A 17047-nucleotide genomic window follows, 5' to 3' on the forward strand; every position below is an offset into this window, starting at 1 on the left:
TTCAAAAGGGCATGTTCATTCCTAACAAATTGTGCTAAAAGTTATCATGATTATATATAAACTGGAATTGTTTTTCAGAACTGTGAAAGCTTTCTATAATAGAGTTTTTCTAAAAATGACTGAATTAAAAAGGGTCTAGGTTCTTAGGTAGAGGCTTCAGAAGAAAATTTGTAAATATGAGTTTATGGTAAAAATATTTCACACAAGTGCAATGTCTCAAACTGTAATATTTTCTGTAAAATAACTCACTGAAAAATCTTTAAATATATGTAATTGTGAAAAATCAAAAGGTGGTGGGTTTTTTTAGATGGTGGTGGGTAAAATAGAAAGTTAATCATGGAAGTACTAAGCAGTTCTAATTTCAATAAATAACTTTGGAGAAATGCTGTCAACTGTGCACTGAAGTACACTTTATATTTAAGTATGTACAGGGATTATTACTAAAGCTTTTAAAAAAAAAATTAATTTCTTGCAAACTTCCTTATGATTGTGTCTATGTAGTCCATCTGTTCTATATCACAGGCAATTCAACTTAAAGTTCCAAAATTTTAAGTGTAAATTCTCTTCTTGGGGGAAAAGGAGAGGAAAAGAAGGAAAGCAGTTGAATCTTTCAACTAAATTACTTAAATGGCTTGGTAATATAAAAAAGAAAAGCGAAAAGCAAACCAAATGCCCAAACCTGATGTATTCAAGAGAATTTATGGTTTTCTTCTACTTAGTTACATATTAGGAAATACATACATTTGTGTTGAAGGGGATCAAATAAATTCTAAATTGTATTGATTCTGTAATACTGGTAATGTTTAGATTTGTCTTAGAAAATTATTTAAGTGTAAACTTACTAACTTTTTAAAGGGATGTTGTATTGATGTGCCTTGAAATGTTAGTTTGTATGCAGAATCTGAGAGAAATGTCATAATGAAAAAGAATAGATTACTCATGGCTTTTTATTTACATTTTTCCCAACTGTAAAGGTATTCATTTTTTGTTCTGCAGAAAGGTGGTTTTATTTCTTTTCCCTTAATTGTGCTCTCAGGTTAACTAGTAGGTTAAGAGAACATCTTTGTTACGTAGGTTCATTCAAAGTTAATTAGAAGGTGGAAAAAGGTTAAATTCCCCCCTTACATCAGAGAGGAATGAAATGGGAGAACATTACATAACAATTCTAAAATGCTGCAGTACATGGGGCATGATGAGGATAAGGGGCTGTAGCTTTCAAATGCACCTACATGAATTAGGCATCTAACTTACACTGACTTTATTTTCAGTAGTAATACAGGAACAACACCTTTCTTAATTTAACTGGTTCATCAAACATCATGTGCATCAAAACTTAAAAAAAAAATTTTAATAGAAATATCTATATAACCTTTTTCTGAATTCTAGTTTCTAACTAAAACATCTCAATAAAAATCCAGAGTAAAAGTATGTATTTAAGAAATGCAGTGTTCAACATTTTCTTACTAAAGATGCACACTTTGAAATCAGTATTAAACAATTATGCTTAAATTACATATAGTCCTTTCACTTTGGCAAGAAGGACCCAAGTTCAGTGTAAAGCTATATGTAGTTGCAAATTTTTTCCTATTCCCAAAGCTTACAAGCAATAAATACAGAACAAAATAACTGATATCAAAGTGTCCTACTTAAGGACTGAAATAAATTATGTCAATAGTATATATAATCCATTGTATTGATATTTATTTGTTGCATAGAGTTGAAGAAATACTATCTTGAAATGTTGGATTACTTTTGCATATTCAGCAGTTAGACTTTCTCCAAGTGTCTGCTTTAGGCTTAAGTGCTATCACTTAAAGCTCAAAATTTGATAGCTGATAAATACAAGGCTAAGACTTTTGAGTTTTGGAATCCATAACCCACTTTTTCCAGAAGGTAAAGCCAAACATTACTGTAAAGGTGGATTAATAGAGATGCTTTAAGATAAGAAATCTGACAGCAGTATGTAGGCCAAACCAGCTCCTGTTTTTTTTACAGGAGCTTGTGGAGGAGGGGAAAAAAACCCAACCATTCTTGTAAAGATGTTTATTTTTTTCCCAAGTATTTTCCTGGCTACTTTTTTTTCCTAGATCAAGAATTGTTTTATCAAGATCAAGAATGGGAAAGATTTGCATCAAGATAAGTCTGCCCCCAAAACCTAGTATTTCAGAGTACGCATACAAGGTATATTATGATTTTGAAAGTTCCTGTTTTCATATTATACATCTTAAAACAGATACCTAGCCTGTACATGTGGGCCCAGATTCACATAAGCACAGGTGTTGGTCTGATTACCCTAGATAATAAAGATACATATATTCAAGTGCAATTTATTTCTTAAGTTGAATCTGGACAAGATTCAGAGATGACTAAGAGGAAAATCAGAGGTATGGAAAAATTTTGATGTCAAGAATGGCTAGAATAGGATCCTTGATCAAGGGGAAAAAAGGTGATGGAGGAGTATGTGCTGGAAGCCTTGAAAAAATCATGTTAGTGTGCAGACTGAAGAGACAGACATGTTGCCTTTCTATTCAGTGTGTGAAGTAACACATGAAACTTGCAGTTGTCAAATTCAAAACAAAAGGACATCTAGCATCTGAGACATCGTGCAGTAATGACACGCTTTAAATTGTTATATGAGGGGAAAAAACTCAACATACAGGAGAGAAAAATCTTTATAGGGTTATTAAATGGAAAGATATTACTGCTGATTTGGAAGGACTCTGAGCTTTCAGTTTGCCAAAGAATGTTCTGAGGAAATGTCACTATGTGCTTGTCGTCTTAAATATGTTCTTTCGTAGGCATTTGCTGTGAGGCCTAGGACAGCAGGTTCAGACAGTGACCCAGGATAAACAAAAGGTTTAGCTGTTCTTGTGGTGTAGAAAGATTTCTGTGGAAGAGATTCATCTTTTTTGTTGGATCTAGGAAGCCTACAGCAATTACTTTAACTATTAAGTTAACTTGCAAAGTAATAACAGGGACATTGCAAACATTAATCTAGCACAGGGAGTGAGCCTTTCACTATCCTGTGCTGTTACCTTAAGCTAAATAAAGCAAAAACATGGATAATAAGCAGAGGCAAATCAAGTTATAAGGATATACACTAAGAGCCTAAGGGAGAAAAGAAAGGTTAATAGTATTGTTGGCTGTGAAGTGTGGAAGAAGCCCTGAAAAAAGGCATTGACTCAAGCTAGTAGATCAGTGGTACACGGCAGCAAGTTTAGCTATCACTGCTTGCGTGAACAGTCTGGATTATCTCTGTATCCATCAACTGATGAAACCACACAGATTTGCCTGAAAATGACTATCCTTTTTAAGCAACGCACTGTGACTTCCCACTTGAAGTGATGATTTCCATCAGTCCCCATATACTTTGGAATTGCTTCAGTGAATAGCATCCCTGATAATACAAGGCTGTTAACTGTCTCCTTGTTTTTAATCACTGCAGTTAAATGGATTTCAGAAGGAAAATAATAGATTACTTCTCTTGGCCCACTGTGTTTCTACAGTATTTTAAAATTTTCCAACCTACTTACCATCAGCTAAAATCTCAAAGCCAGATATATCTGACAAGGTAAGGACACCACATTGAAGAAACAGACAATTTAATTGTTAGGAAGACACAGACAACAAATAGTATTACTCAGTTACTGAGGCATGCAAGGAAGTATCTTAAAAACAAACAACTCTCAATGTAGGGCACTCTAAAAACAAAATAATTACATATGTTAACTATGACTTGGTATGTTAACATGATGCTTATAGATGTCTTGGGTGCAGAGGCTGTTTCCCTTTGTTGATGTGCTTAAGCAGCTGCTGTTAAGGTGTGGGAAGAAAATGAATGTAGTAATGACTCATATTTATTCTCCTATCTGGGGGTGGGGAGAAATCAAAAGTCAAAAAGTTAACCTTGCTTGTTTAAGCCACTTTTTATTAAGCTATCTTAAGGGAATGCTTAGAGAAGGTAGCTGTACACAGTAGCAGGGGTTAGCCAACATGCTAAAGACTTTCAGTAGAATTAGTAATTTGTTTTCCAGTTCTGAGACTGAGTGTAAACATGTGGAATACCAATATGCTGTGGTTTAGTTTAGTACTGATAGTTACAGAACAGCTGGCAAAGTCAGCTAGCTGACTTTCTGATCTTTGTATTTATCTTTTTATATTTGCAGAGATACTGACACTTCAGTATCGACCAGCAAAACAATATAGCATTTGAAACTAGGTAATTAAAGCTGTTTTCTTTTAACTTTAGCTAGATCTTCTGAAACTGCTCGCACCATTCGTTCTGTAGCTTTCTTCAAACTGTTTGCTATCTGTATGGCATGATCCAGAGTAGAACTTAAAATCTGTTGGGAATAAAATATAGCCTTGTTTATACTGAAGGCAAATATTTACATAGGTATAGAATAGAAAGTGATGTTTAATTAAGGTTCTATGTAGCATTTTCACACTGAATACATGTTGAGAAGTTAAAATTCTGAGTCATGTGATATACTGCTCCAGGATTCAAGTTGGAAGTATCTGTTATTTATTTCCCTCTTTAATTGTGTAATCCTTTGAACTGAGGGATATTTATACCTTTTTAAAGTAGCAGCCCTAGTGTGGTGCATGTTTGTTGTATTGAGAAAGTTTTCTTTTGGTTTTGATAGTGGTTTGTATGACTAGGGTGACATTCTTTGTTTCAGTATATGAAACATAATTCCAGACGTAAAATCAAGTACTCTTTCTCTGTCCCTTTCACCATTTATACAGGGACTAAGTTGCATAAAAAGTCTGTAACATACTCATATGAAGTAATATACTAATATATAAGCTAAAATACTTGGTTTTTTAACTCCCTCCTGTCTTATCCTCAAATGGACTAGACATACTTAGATTGTAATAATCAACTTGCTAATAATGGGGACGTTCAACAGTGCCACGATGTGGGAATGTACTCTCCCCAAGGTAGTTGTGTGGCTTTTAATTTTCACTCTAAAGTCTTACATTTGCATTGGAATCACTGGCATTTCTGTTTCTGATGTCGATTGCAGATCTGCTTCGGGCAGACTTCTTGCTGGGTAAGTATTGATGTGAAAGGGTAATTTTATCATGTGTGCTTGAATAGCAGGTTTTGGCAGCCTCAAAGTTTTGCCTAAAGATAAGATACATAGAATAAAACACAAACAATTTTAGTAAGCAAAATAATCTGTAAACTAGGAATTAAATGTATACACCTTGATAGCATACTCAGTTGCAAGTTAATTTTGAGTGAGTAGAATTTTTCATTTAATTGTAAAATGCAGCCCATCATAATTTGTGTTACATCTGTACTGCAGTAAGACAGAAAACATTCCAGGATGCAGAGTCAGGAAATCTCTCATAATAGCATCACATTCTTGGTGCTGTAACCTTCTCTCGCAGAGTGGTCTATGCCATTGATTCTCAAGTGCAGCTGCTGTACTTCCAGGCAATTACTGCCATTGAGTAATGCTGTCAAAAACTATGGTAACAAAACTTGTCTGAGGTTCAGTCTAGTCTGTGCTATAGTTAAGAATACATTTTATTTCAGACTCCCAGTATAAGGTAATGTTAACAACAGTTTAAAGTGGGACTGTTACTTATGAAGAAATAATTGGTAGCAAAGAGAATTGCATCTTCAGTAATACAAACCTGCTTTTCAATCTGTGAATGGGAACATCCTCTTAATGAAGTGAGATTTTTTTTTTAACCAAATGTGTCAGCTAAAGAAGTCAGATGTTGACTCTTCATTAAATTAGAAAGATTGAAGAACTACTTTAAGAATTATTTACACTTACTCTTAGAGTAAATATTTTCATTTCATTATTGAGTAAAATTCTAATATATCGCATGTACTGCAAAAGATAAAACATTCTTCCTGCTTATGATACTGGTGAGGGTTTTTTCCATGCTGAATCTTCAACAATGGCATTTTCTGTTGTACTACATATAGTTATTGCTACAGGTTACCTTTCAGAAGAAGGTTGGTTTGCAAGTTCATGTGGCTGGGGTTTTTTTTGAGCCTTTTGAGTGGAGATTCTCTTCTGTGAATAAGCTGGAGTTGTTGAGGCCATGTTTAAAGCAAAAGCAAAAAAAAAGTCATTTTCTATATATTTAACATTTATTTAGCATAAATTAAAAAAAAAAACAAGTTAACTATCACTGCTGAATAGAACTTGAATATGTTAAAAGGTTTTTTGTAAATAAGGACAGATTTAACCTTTTTGGGTTTGCTGTTGAATTTAGTTCTGTGACAAATGGTATGCAGATGATATTCCTTTTCATACAGTGAAAGACTGCAGGGGAAAGTGTACAATAATCAGACTCTCATAATCTTAATAATTACACGAGTACTACTTTGATTTATAGTTTTACAGTATTTCTATAGAGAAGTAACTAACTTATACTTTCTTCTACTATTGAAAATTTATATTTTTCTGCGTGCAATTTCTTCCTACAGTATAGAGGAGTCTGAGATAAGTGACTTCAAAAGCTAAATGTTCAACTTTTTTTTTTTTTTTAAATTAGGCTTGCCTTGCCTTTGCTGCATGTCACACAATTTGAGTGTAGAGCCGGAATTTTCTTTAGTACTTATTTACACTACATTAGGTAATAGCTAGCACTGAAAAAGTTGGCACAGTAATACCCAATTTTAGTATTATTCCATGTGGCACTGCAAAATGAGATATTCCTGTCATAAATGAAATATGGAAAAGACTCCTCTCATAAAGAACCAGAGAAGGTTAAAGCTCTTTGTATGGGGATTAAACTTAGCTAGCTGTGTAAAAGTTGGATTTGCTGATCTTGCTCTACAAGTTCTGTACACATTCACTGTTTAGCTACAGTGCTACTGATTGCTTATACTAAATTAAATTTGGCCTGATATATGTGCAGTGTGGCTTTCTGCCCCTTAAAATCTAGCCTGTGATGGGTAATTTTTTCAGTAACACTTTATACATACAGGATGACCCAGAACTTTTATTTCTACATAGGGCACAAGACTGAACAGAGTCTTTGTAATTCCTGAGTTTAAATTGATCTCTGCTTCCTTTAGGGCGTCTGCATCTAAGACCTGAAAACAAAGACATGTTGTTTAGGAAAAAAAACACTATAAACAAGAATATTTTTGTGTAGATTTTAATATTTTTGCAATCATTATACCTTTTTTCTCTCCACATAATCTTGTATTGAATGTTTTGTAATTTTCAGTCTCACAGTTCACAAGTGCCTCGCTTTGTGAATCATTATAAGAATCATAGGCTGAGATGTCTTCTGAATCGCTGCCTAAAATCCCAAAAATACATTAAAAAGGTCTGAAATATTAGAAATTTTGTCCTGTGTACCTAGGTAATTATTTGGCTTTCACCACCATCATTTCTGAGCCCTTCACTGCCATTAACACTACTGCAATTTGAAAGTACTTTTTCCTCCATTTTACAGGTGGGGATTGAACTTTAAAGATTGGCTTTCAGCCCTGACTGTAAGCCTCAAGTGTAGATTTTTTTTTTTTGGTCGTTGTTGTTTCCAGTCCCAGAACTGTTTTAAAAAAAAATTAAGCTCTCCATCTCCCTGTCTTTTAGGTTCTTGTTTTGAAGGTTAAAATTCCTACCAGTTGAAGTGTTAGGAAAACAATTGAGGAATGTGACAAGAATCTGGGAGGATCTAGTATGACACTGCTTTAGCTATTGCACAAACCAGTACTAACAATAATGGCCCCAGTGTATTATACTGAAGTGAAAGGGTATCACAGAGAAGCCAAGGACAAAAGGTAGACCAAAGGTAAGAATAACCTACTTATTCAAACCTACAACTAAACTTAGGACTATTCTCTTTTACTTGTTGGGTACTAACAGCATCAAAGTATTCTGCAGTGGAAAGATAAAATTGGATGCCCTAAGAGAAACAAATACCAACAGATTCCTAGTGAACCTCCAAGAGCTGGAGTCTTGAATGACTTGGCAGCTGACTTAACTAGCTCACAGTAGCCTGTGTGGGCTCTAGTTTGCATTTGGTGAAATTATATTATTAGGAGCTGGACTAAGGAAGGAGAGTATTTCTAGTCTCTGTCAACCCTGAATGGATCAAAGATTTAGGAAAACTTTTTCCTTTCATTTTAATTGCAGAATAACAAAGTTGAATCCAAAAACTAGAAGTGGAAGTACTGATATGAAAAGTTTCAGTCGCCAAGTTTGGAATCTCCTTCTAGGACATGAAATAAATGCACATGATAAGGAAAAAAAGCAAAAATCAAAGCATTGTGTGCACGCCACTGTTAGGCTTTTGAAAATGTTAGTAGCAGTAATATTTGGAAAACTATCTAAAAAGGTGAATTATAGAGTAATTCAGGTTGCATATGACTTCTGGAAATCATCCGGCCCAATTCCCTCTCAAAACAGGACCAACTTAGATGAAGTTGCTGAGGACCCTGTCCAGGTGGGTTTTGTATCTCCAAGGATGGAGATGCCATGGCCTCTCTAAGGAAAACCGTTTCAATGTTTGACTAGACCCAGAGTTAAAACTCTCTTTTTGCTCGTATCTAACTGGAAATTCTGTTGCAGCTTGCCTGTTGCCTCTTGGTCCGTCGCTGAGACTTCCAAAGCAAATTTGACTTGGTGTCCTCTTCAGTCTCCCTTTTATTCTTAGTGGCTTGTGCTGTGCTAACCAATAACATCTGTTAAAACTACAAACAATTTTCATGCTGCTGAGATGTGACAGGAATGTATTTCTTAACAGGATTCAATAGTAAGTATAAGCACAGTTCTGACTTTTTTGTATGCCATCACTACTTACTCAGGTTGGTATCTGATAAATCAGTTGGTTTTCTCTGAATGAAGAGTGAACATATTCCAGTTTTCCCTTCCTGGATGTTTGTATTTCTTTGAGCATGAAAATAGAATGGTATTTTAATTGTATCTTAATACCTTTATGATGAGCCTTATGAGCATATTATATTAATGTTTGACTACTTCTTAGCTGAGGAGAAATCAGATTTACTCATAGAAAGAACTCACCTGTATCAATTATCTGAAAAGGTGGTTAAGTAGAAGCTTAAATTAAAAATTGTGAAATGATGACCCCTTTAGTTAAAGCACACATTCTGACAAAAGGATCTTGACTTATCAGAGCTGTTAAAAATGCTTAAAAGTAGAGGTCTTGATAATCACATCTTCGAATAGCAAAGTAGTATGAAATCCTCTGTATTTATATATGTGTTCACATAAGTTGCATCAAAATATTATCAATGGTAAGGATGATATGGTTTCTTAGTAACTTGGAGCTATTAAGACTTTAATTTTACTGCCTTTAGATAATTAGAGGAATATTTAAGATGTACTTTCTGACAGAACAAGAATGAAGTTCCTTGTTTGCATTATTTGACATATTTTCAGCTAGGGCATACAGTATCATCAAATGTATTTGGAAAATTTTCCACCCATTCATGAAAATAATGATCAGAAGATTGAGCTAACTTTCTTTAAATGACAGAGGAAAAAAAATTGAAGCCAGGTGAGTTTTACTAGATAAATATTAATATCTACTTTGTAAAATAATCTGAGAGCATATTTAGATAAATATTACTGTGTTCCACACTGCATGTACTGTAAGATCTAGCTTTGGATAGAGATTTGCCAAAATTTCAAACTCCGAAATAACTCATGTAGAATTACTTTTATCACACTGGCATTTCTGTAAATGAAACTTTATAGATTGACCCTTACACTTGAAATATATGCAGATGTATCAATATGCTCTCCTTCCAGGCCTACCAGATTAGTTCATGACAATGATAATTCCAAATATTTTTCATGGCTGAACACTTTGCAACCATCCCAATTCGGGATGCTGACATGCATCGCTGAATAGAGAACAAAGACAAAGCCTCTTCTCTTAATACACTATTAAAATAACTCTGTGCCATTTAAGCACCATAAACCTTATACTGGTGCACCAAGATGGGCTACTTTGTAATATGAATACAATCCTCTCTTTAATGAAATTGATGGGAGTTTTGCAATTTTTCTGGTGGTCTGGTATATCACATACCTTATGTGATTAACTGGTGATAAACTTGAAAACAGATCATCCGCTCATCTATATATATTAAAGACATAGTGTTTCATGCAGAGTCCAGAATAGAGATGTATCAGTGTACATGCATGCATCTGTTCACTTAGCTGTAGAAAACCACGTCTATGACTAGCCAAAATATGTAATACACTTACCCTTTCATACTTTCTTCATCAGCATTAAATTTTTGACTTAATGTACCCTGACTATGGGATGGAAGACCTTCAGCAGCATATTTTTCCTTGGGTGAAAGGAATCTCTGTTGCACCCAGAAGGCAAAACAAATTTATATGTAATTGTTTATGTTACTGTGTATCTGTAACTGTATTACCTATCAAAGAGGACAGTGTAAACAGTGGCATCATTTGCATATCACTTCTATATTGCTTTTAGTTGCCATCAACTCTACAATTTGATTTATCTATTTACAATTCTAACTGTAGAGCACACTGGACAAAATACGAGCACTTTTTCATCTGTGAAGTTGGAATTCAAGACAGGTTTTCATGTTGCTTTGAAAAGGATTAGCATATATTAATTAATTTCTCTCAATGCCTTAAAATTGAATATTTTTGTAGGCAAGCAATTGCTTGTAGGTTTTTGCTTTCTGAACGAATAATAAAGGCAGGCTAGTAAACACAGCTAAGTCTTTCCTGAGAGAAGCAAACTTTATCACAAATTCCAAAAATGTTTGAGAGTCTTTCCTTAAATTTCTCCTTTGGGAACCAATTCAGCCATGTTATGATACGCTGTAGTATCTCAAAAGCTTGAGCCATCATGCAGTGCAAAAACTGAAGAGAAAAATGATGGGTGATCTCAAAGCTGAATAAGATAATCTAAGTTTAAAAAAATGTGAGTATGGAAACAGATCTCATACCATTACGTTGGAAGAATGCTTGTTTGCCAGCAGACCTCCTTGTCCCAGAGGCTCTGTTTCTCTTCTGCAAGTTGATTCAGCTCTCTTTTGTAGCCTTAATTGGTTAAGGGAAAACCATTTAGTTTATTTTTCTAATCTCATTGAGATGATTAACACCTATGAAATACTCCCCAGGAGGGCAGAGACAGTATCTAGAATTATTTCACAAAGTTTTGAAGGCTAATTATGTAAATATCTGCATCCCTCCCTTTTTTAATTAAAAATACCACACAGATATTGGCAAATAATTTTTTACTGGCACTGTACTTTGACTAGTCATTCATATCCTGAATTTGTGTGGTTGCAATGAATTTTATACAGAGGTATAATTTAACTCCTGGTGAAACTGATGGTAATGTTTTGGAGGTCCATAAGACCCGAAAAGGTAGAAATGCCAGGCTGGAAGGAATTCCTGGGTATGTAATTATAGAATTCTGTAAAATTTTATTCTGGAAATATTGCCGTGGCTGTCAAAGATTCCAGACATCCCAATTTTCTATATTCAGCAAATAATTTTAGGTAAATTTTTATAAAAGCTTCAATAGCTGTTTCAAAGTTTTCACTTACATGTGAAGACAAAGATTGCACTTGTTGCCTTCTAAAGAAAATTGATTTGTCTGTGGGATTACATCCGTTGTCTGACTTTTTTCTCCCTCATTGTTCTTGTGAAGAAATACAGTTTCAATACCTCTTCTTTCTGGAGGATCAGCAATGCTTGAAACTACTGAGCTCTGTAGAAGTAACCATAGCATAGATACACGTAGTATGTGCTCATTACATTGCAAGTACGTGACTTCTACCAGCCAGCATTTTCTGAGTGTCTCTAACGTGGGATTCAGAGAAAAATGTTTTCTAAAACATTGACTATGAAAGCATTTGGTGATACTTATCTGTAGATTTGTAGAAGGCCATAAGACTTTTTTTGTGCATTCATTTATGATGCAGGACAAAATATTACCATGCTTAGCAGTCAACTCAATTTTCTATAGCACAACAATGTTTGGTCTTCTAGTAATTCTGTAGTCTAAGAATCTTGGACAAACCAAGTAATACTTCTTTCAACTAAATGATAGTGATTAATTTCCAAAAACAAAGACAGCTTTGTAAAAGTTAAAGTAGCTGCTTATATTTTCTTACTCTGAAATAAATGCTTTTGAAGCTGGGATTAAGAATATTCAGTGTAGTTGTGCTTTTATACTTAGGTTTCTGTTATAAGTAATGAAATATTATGAAGTTAATATTTCATGAAAAAAATTTTCTTTGCAGTAACATGCTATCTAAAAGCATCATGCTCTTATTAGAGGAGAACATACAATAGTACAACCACACTGAGGTTCTTGAGACTTGCATCAGTAAAATAGAAGAATTGTAGTCTTTAAATAATAAAACTCACTGAGTTACCTCACAAAGAGAGTATGATGAATGGGCAGATTCACAGGAAGTAAGCAAAGAAGATGAGTTGCACTTGCTATCATCAGTTTGTTCTTGGATGTCTTCAAGCAGCATGCCAAGTCTAAATATTTCCCCTTCCACCTTTCTAAACCCAATTGCAATACATAGTTAGTGAAACCTGTATAAACTGATATTTTATTTCTTACTATGATAACCATATTGGGCATTGCAGTACACTTCCCATAGGAAAAAAATAAATTAATGGAGTTCAGAAAGTCTCTTTTAAGAACTTGAATTAATCAATTAGATATCCTAATTATAACTAGATAAATGTTTATATGTAAAGCCCAAGATGAATTTTGGCCAAATCACTTCTAGATTACCACATATAACGTTAAGATAATGTTTTCACTTCAGAAAAATTCTAATGGATAAATGAAGTAATGGTTGTAAGACACTCAAAATATGGAAAATATACTGATGTACTACTTAGCACTTATCTTCTAACCTTTCAGGATCAAACTTTCCGATGTTGATAGACTTGTCCTTGTAGTTCTGCAGCTCTAAATTACGGTGCTCTTCTCTAGCTGTTAAGTAATTCCTTTCCAAGGCCTTGAGGTGTCTTTTCAATTGATTTAATGCCTTCACCAATAAGAAATAATTCAATAGTGAATGTCATTATGATTTAGCAAGCCATAGTGATAGCTACTTATGCTATGTAAGCCAGATGCTGTTTGCAGTGATGTTGGTAACAATTTTGGTACTGCTCTGAAGTGGATCTTGTATGTTCACCTAGTACTGTGTGCTGCTCTATTATGAACTAGTAAAATATTAAACCATGACTTCTGAACTGATACCCTATGTGTCAAAATTCAAACTTATATGGCAACTTAAGGCCTTTCACTAATAGTTTTGAGTTGTAATCCTTAAAACAGTTTTAAGAATTCAGGCATGTACTGAACACCTTCATTTTTGCCTCTTAAACTCATAATTTCGGTCTGAGATTGAGAAAAAGGGTATTTTTAAATGTTTGTTTGAGGAAAACATGGAGTATCTTGCCAGAAAATTGTGAGTCTACAGCCATTTAGAGTGCATTTCAGGTAACTGAAAATACATAAATTAATTTACCAGATGGTTGTCTTGTAAAAGGAATGTCTCTTGGGTCATACGCTTAGTGAAGTCTTCCACCTTCAAGACAATGTATTAGACATTTATTTGGGATTTTAAAAACTAATATGCCAAATGAATATAGAATTTGAGCATCAGTGCAAAGAATATATTGAAACAGAGCTCTCTACTTTCTTTATCAGTTGATCTGTCTGATCCTTTAGTACTTGAGACATCTTTTCTCCTAGTGTTAGTTGTGGCAGTAAATCAGAAGGATTTAGACAGTGTGCTTCTACTGTACCAGCTGCTGGTAATGCTGATGCTGTTGTTCCACACTGTAATCCTACATAATACAAGATAAGATCAATCAATTGGAATTTCTACTCAAAAGTGCTATCAAATTACATAAAATAGTCATTTGCATAGTTACTGTGATTTTATTTACTTGCTTTAGACAAACCACATCTAGATTGTGTGGGGATAGAAGCATGTAATGTAAAGACTTCAGAGGATGTCCCAGTGTCTCCTGAGTAAATGGCAATGCTGGCATTTGGAAAATCTGACTGACGAAGTATCTGTTAAAATGAGAACTTTAGTTATAGAACACTTGTGGACATAAACAAAAAATTTAGAAATGGCTCCAAATACATAGGACAAGTTATTAAAATTAATGAAATATTTGTTATAACAATACCATATAATTTTCTGTGTTTACAGTTTGACATATGTATAATGTCTCATTGTATAAATACTTAAATACTTCAACTCTACATTGTGAAAATCTAAAAAGGATTTCTATAAATGGGAAGTACAATATCAAGGTGACAAAAATAGTTTTTGGGAATATTCATAGTCCTAGAGATAAAGGAGAATGAATTAAAAAACAACAACAAAACAAACAACCCCCCCACAAAAAAAAACCCAACAAAAAACCCCAACCTATTTTGAGAGATTTACCTTAGGATTCAGTCTCTCATCGTGAATACGATTCTGGGTGTCAGCGTGCTGTGCATGTGTTTGCAGCCAGGAAATAATAGGGAAAACTATTAAAACTTGTTACATTTTTAGTAAAATCAAACAATTTACTAAGATATAAATCTAGGAATGGACTTAAGCATCTGTATAGCTCTGTGAGTGAACTCCATGGCAGGGCATGAAATTGAGAAGTGATTATCTAATTACTAACAAACTTTAAAAGAAATTTACTACAATAAGAGAAATATTGTTGTCAAACAAATACTTTAAAAAGAATTGACTTGTCAATAAATACCTGTATAAATAGTTGGAGTGTTAAGATGTGAAAAAAGGCAACATAAACACAGGCACAGTATAAAAATACATTTTTAAGAAAAACTTTCAAGTACTTTTGGTGAATTTGAACATTCATGTATAATACTAGAAATAACAATTTATAGTGAATTTCTTAATGATTTGATAGGATGCTTTATAATTGCAAATAACACTCCTGAGCATCATTAAATATTTGGTAATGAACGTTCCATATAAATTTAGTCCCACAAAATTTTATTTGTGAAAGCAATTGTTGACTAAAGTGATATAGTTGCTGATACCTACAGACTGCCTGCATGAACTAGTCGTGTTAGATTTTACTGGACACAGAATATCTTCTTATGGTAAACCACTCTTTACCAAGTATTAAGAATTTCTTAGAGCACCTTAATTACCTCTGGCTGTTGCAACAGTTCTGGAATTCTCATTTCTTCTTGATTCTCTACTTCAGCAGAATTGAAATAGTTCTTATTTTCTAGAATGTTATTCACAATTACTGATTTACTTAGCAAAACAGGGAAGGATTTTGCTCTTTCAGTTGTAGGAACTGAGTTAATATTGTCACTTCTTTTTGGTACTTTAACTTCTGAAGCAACTTCGGAGGAGTCAGGAAGGCAATAGTGAGCTTGACCTTGGCCATATTTGAGCTCTAGAGGTGAAACTGTTTTCTTCAAAAGGGTGCTCTCTTCTTTCATGTTTTCAAAGATGTGTGTGTCTTCGTTCTCATTAATCAATTGTGAATTTTCTTGTCTGCACCCACACTTATCAGTAAAAGAAAGTGGTTTCTTTGAAACACATCTATTTTCATTTAGCACATTTTGATTTTTATCACCAGTGTTTATTTCCTTGTGCTTTTCTAAGTGATATTCTTCAAAGTTAGTTGCCCGCTGTTCATGTGCTAAAGGGCCTTTGTCATGTTCTGAACGCTTGGGTTTGTTCACGGTGTCATCGATACTTTCAGTAAAGGATGTCTCTGGTATTGTCTCACATTCAATTAACTGGCATGTGCTTGTTAACTCTCCCTGAGAGAAATGACGCAAAAGGACATTGGACATTTTTGAGTGAGTTAGATGTTCTTTGCTATCTGATTTACTAAAACTACTAACAGGTAATTCTTTCTTAAAGGAAGCTTCACTTCCAGGCGTTTCAGCTGAAATTCCTGTTGTTCCTATGGCGTCTCTGTGGTGACTGGAGAATTCTTCAGGCTGTGAATGAGTTTCATAATTTGCTGTTGCTTTTATGTTTTTGTTAACTTCAGAACAGGCTAAGTTTAAAATACCAGAAGTATCTTTTGTACAAGTACAGTCATTCAAATTATCTGAATTATTATTGTATTTACAGGTTATTCCTACATCTCCATCATAAGGTAAGTCATTTTGTTCCTCATCAGTTGCATCTGTGATACAGCCTAATTCATCTGAAAATGAACTATTCATTTTGGGTTTTCATCCAGTCTGATGGCTTGCACTTTTTCGTAGTCTCTATGTCCAGTTTATGTAGAATATGAATGCCATTGCTTCTCCGATTATGGATAGAGCTTTTATTATTGCATGGATCAAAATCTGTAATGTATGAGTAATAATTATTATATACTTAAATGCATTTGAGAGTAAGATCTACTGTTTTTCAGAACCATTGCCCTGACACGGATGTTTCCTTTTCATACTTACACTAGTGTAAGTCTGGATTAACTATTGGGGGAAACAGAAAGACACAAATGACAAAAGCAGAGCCAGGTAACTGTCCTTGCTCGTTAATCCTCTGTAGTATTTTAGACAAAAAAAAACTTGGCTACAGAATCACAATGGTACTAGAATTCAACCTCAGTTTGAAGAAAACAAAAGTAATAAAATACAACTTCTCACACTTTACCTCACCGCTATACAGCGTTTGTTCAGCCTCTGCACCAGAGAAAAACCACCGAAGTTTTTTCAATTAGTTTCTCTCTTTTCGCCAGGTAAAAAGCAATGAATTAATACGGTATTGAAGTAACGTACAGGCTTGTCCCATTCACGCAGTATGTTGTTTCACCTCAGCTGCCGTCACTTCAGGCAGAAAGCAGCAGGCTCACAGCACCGCTTTCCTCTACGCGGAGTACAGCTGCGCCGCTGTCTTTTGTCCTTCTCTGCGGCAAGTGACGTTACGCTGCCGCGGCCCGGCCCCTGCTGCTTTTATTCCTTTTCCAAGAAGCTGTACTTCGCTGCGGCGGGGTTACGCGCCTGCTGGAACAGGAGCAGCCCTGGGGGCGGTGTGACGGGGCCCGCCAGGTGTGCGGCA

General features: G+C 34.6%; 1 protein-coding gene across 1 annotated transcript; it reads right to left on the reverse strand.

Moving 5' to 3' along the window:
• Positions 1-4223: 4223 nt before the first annotated feature.
• On the reverse strand, positions 4224-16206 carry AKNAD1 (AKNA domain containing 1). Its single transcript, XM_009585610.1, has 11 exons — positions 15603-16206; positions 15166-15419; positions 13926-14055; positions 13672-13823; positions 13502-13561; positions 12882-13015; positions 12383-12518; positions 9009-9021; positions 7159-7281; positions 4984-5131; positions 4224-4374 (listed from the first exon to the last, which is right to left on the reverse strand). The coding sequence occupies exons 1-11, from the start codon at positions 16204-16206 to the stop codon at positions 4224-4226; spliced, it is 1905 nt and encodes a 634-aa protein (XP_009583905.1).
• Between the last annotated feature and the right edge of the window lie 841 nt (positions 16207-17047).

The sequence above is a fragment of the Fulmarus glacialis genome, unplaced genomic scaffold (assembly GCF_000690835.1).
Source record: "Fulmarus glacialis isolate BGI_N327 unplaced genomic scaffold, ASM69083v1 scaffold27099, whole genome shotgun sequence".
NCBI lineage: Eukaryota > Metazoa > Chordata > Aves > Procellariiformes > Procellariidae > Fulmarus > Fulmarus glacialis.

Coding starts and splice junctions, on each gene's coding strand:
- AKNAD1 (XM_009585610.1), bottom strand. CDS start 16,206: ATGAATAGTTCATTTTCAGATGAATTAGGCTGTATCACAGATGCAACT. Junction 15,420..15,602: donor GCACAAGGAAATAAACACTG/GTGATAAAAATC, acceptor TTTCACCTCTAG/AGCTCAAATATGGCCAAGGT. Junction 4,375..4,983: donor CCAGTGATTCCAATGCAAAT/GTAAGACTTTAG, acceptor ATTTGCCTTCAG/TATAAACAAGGCTATATTTT.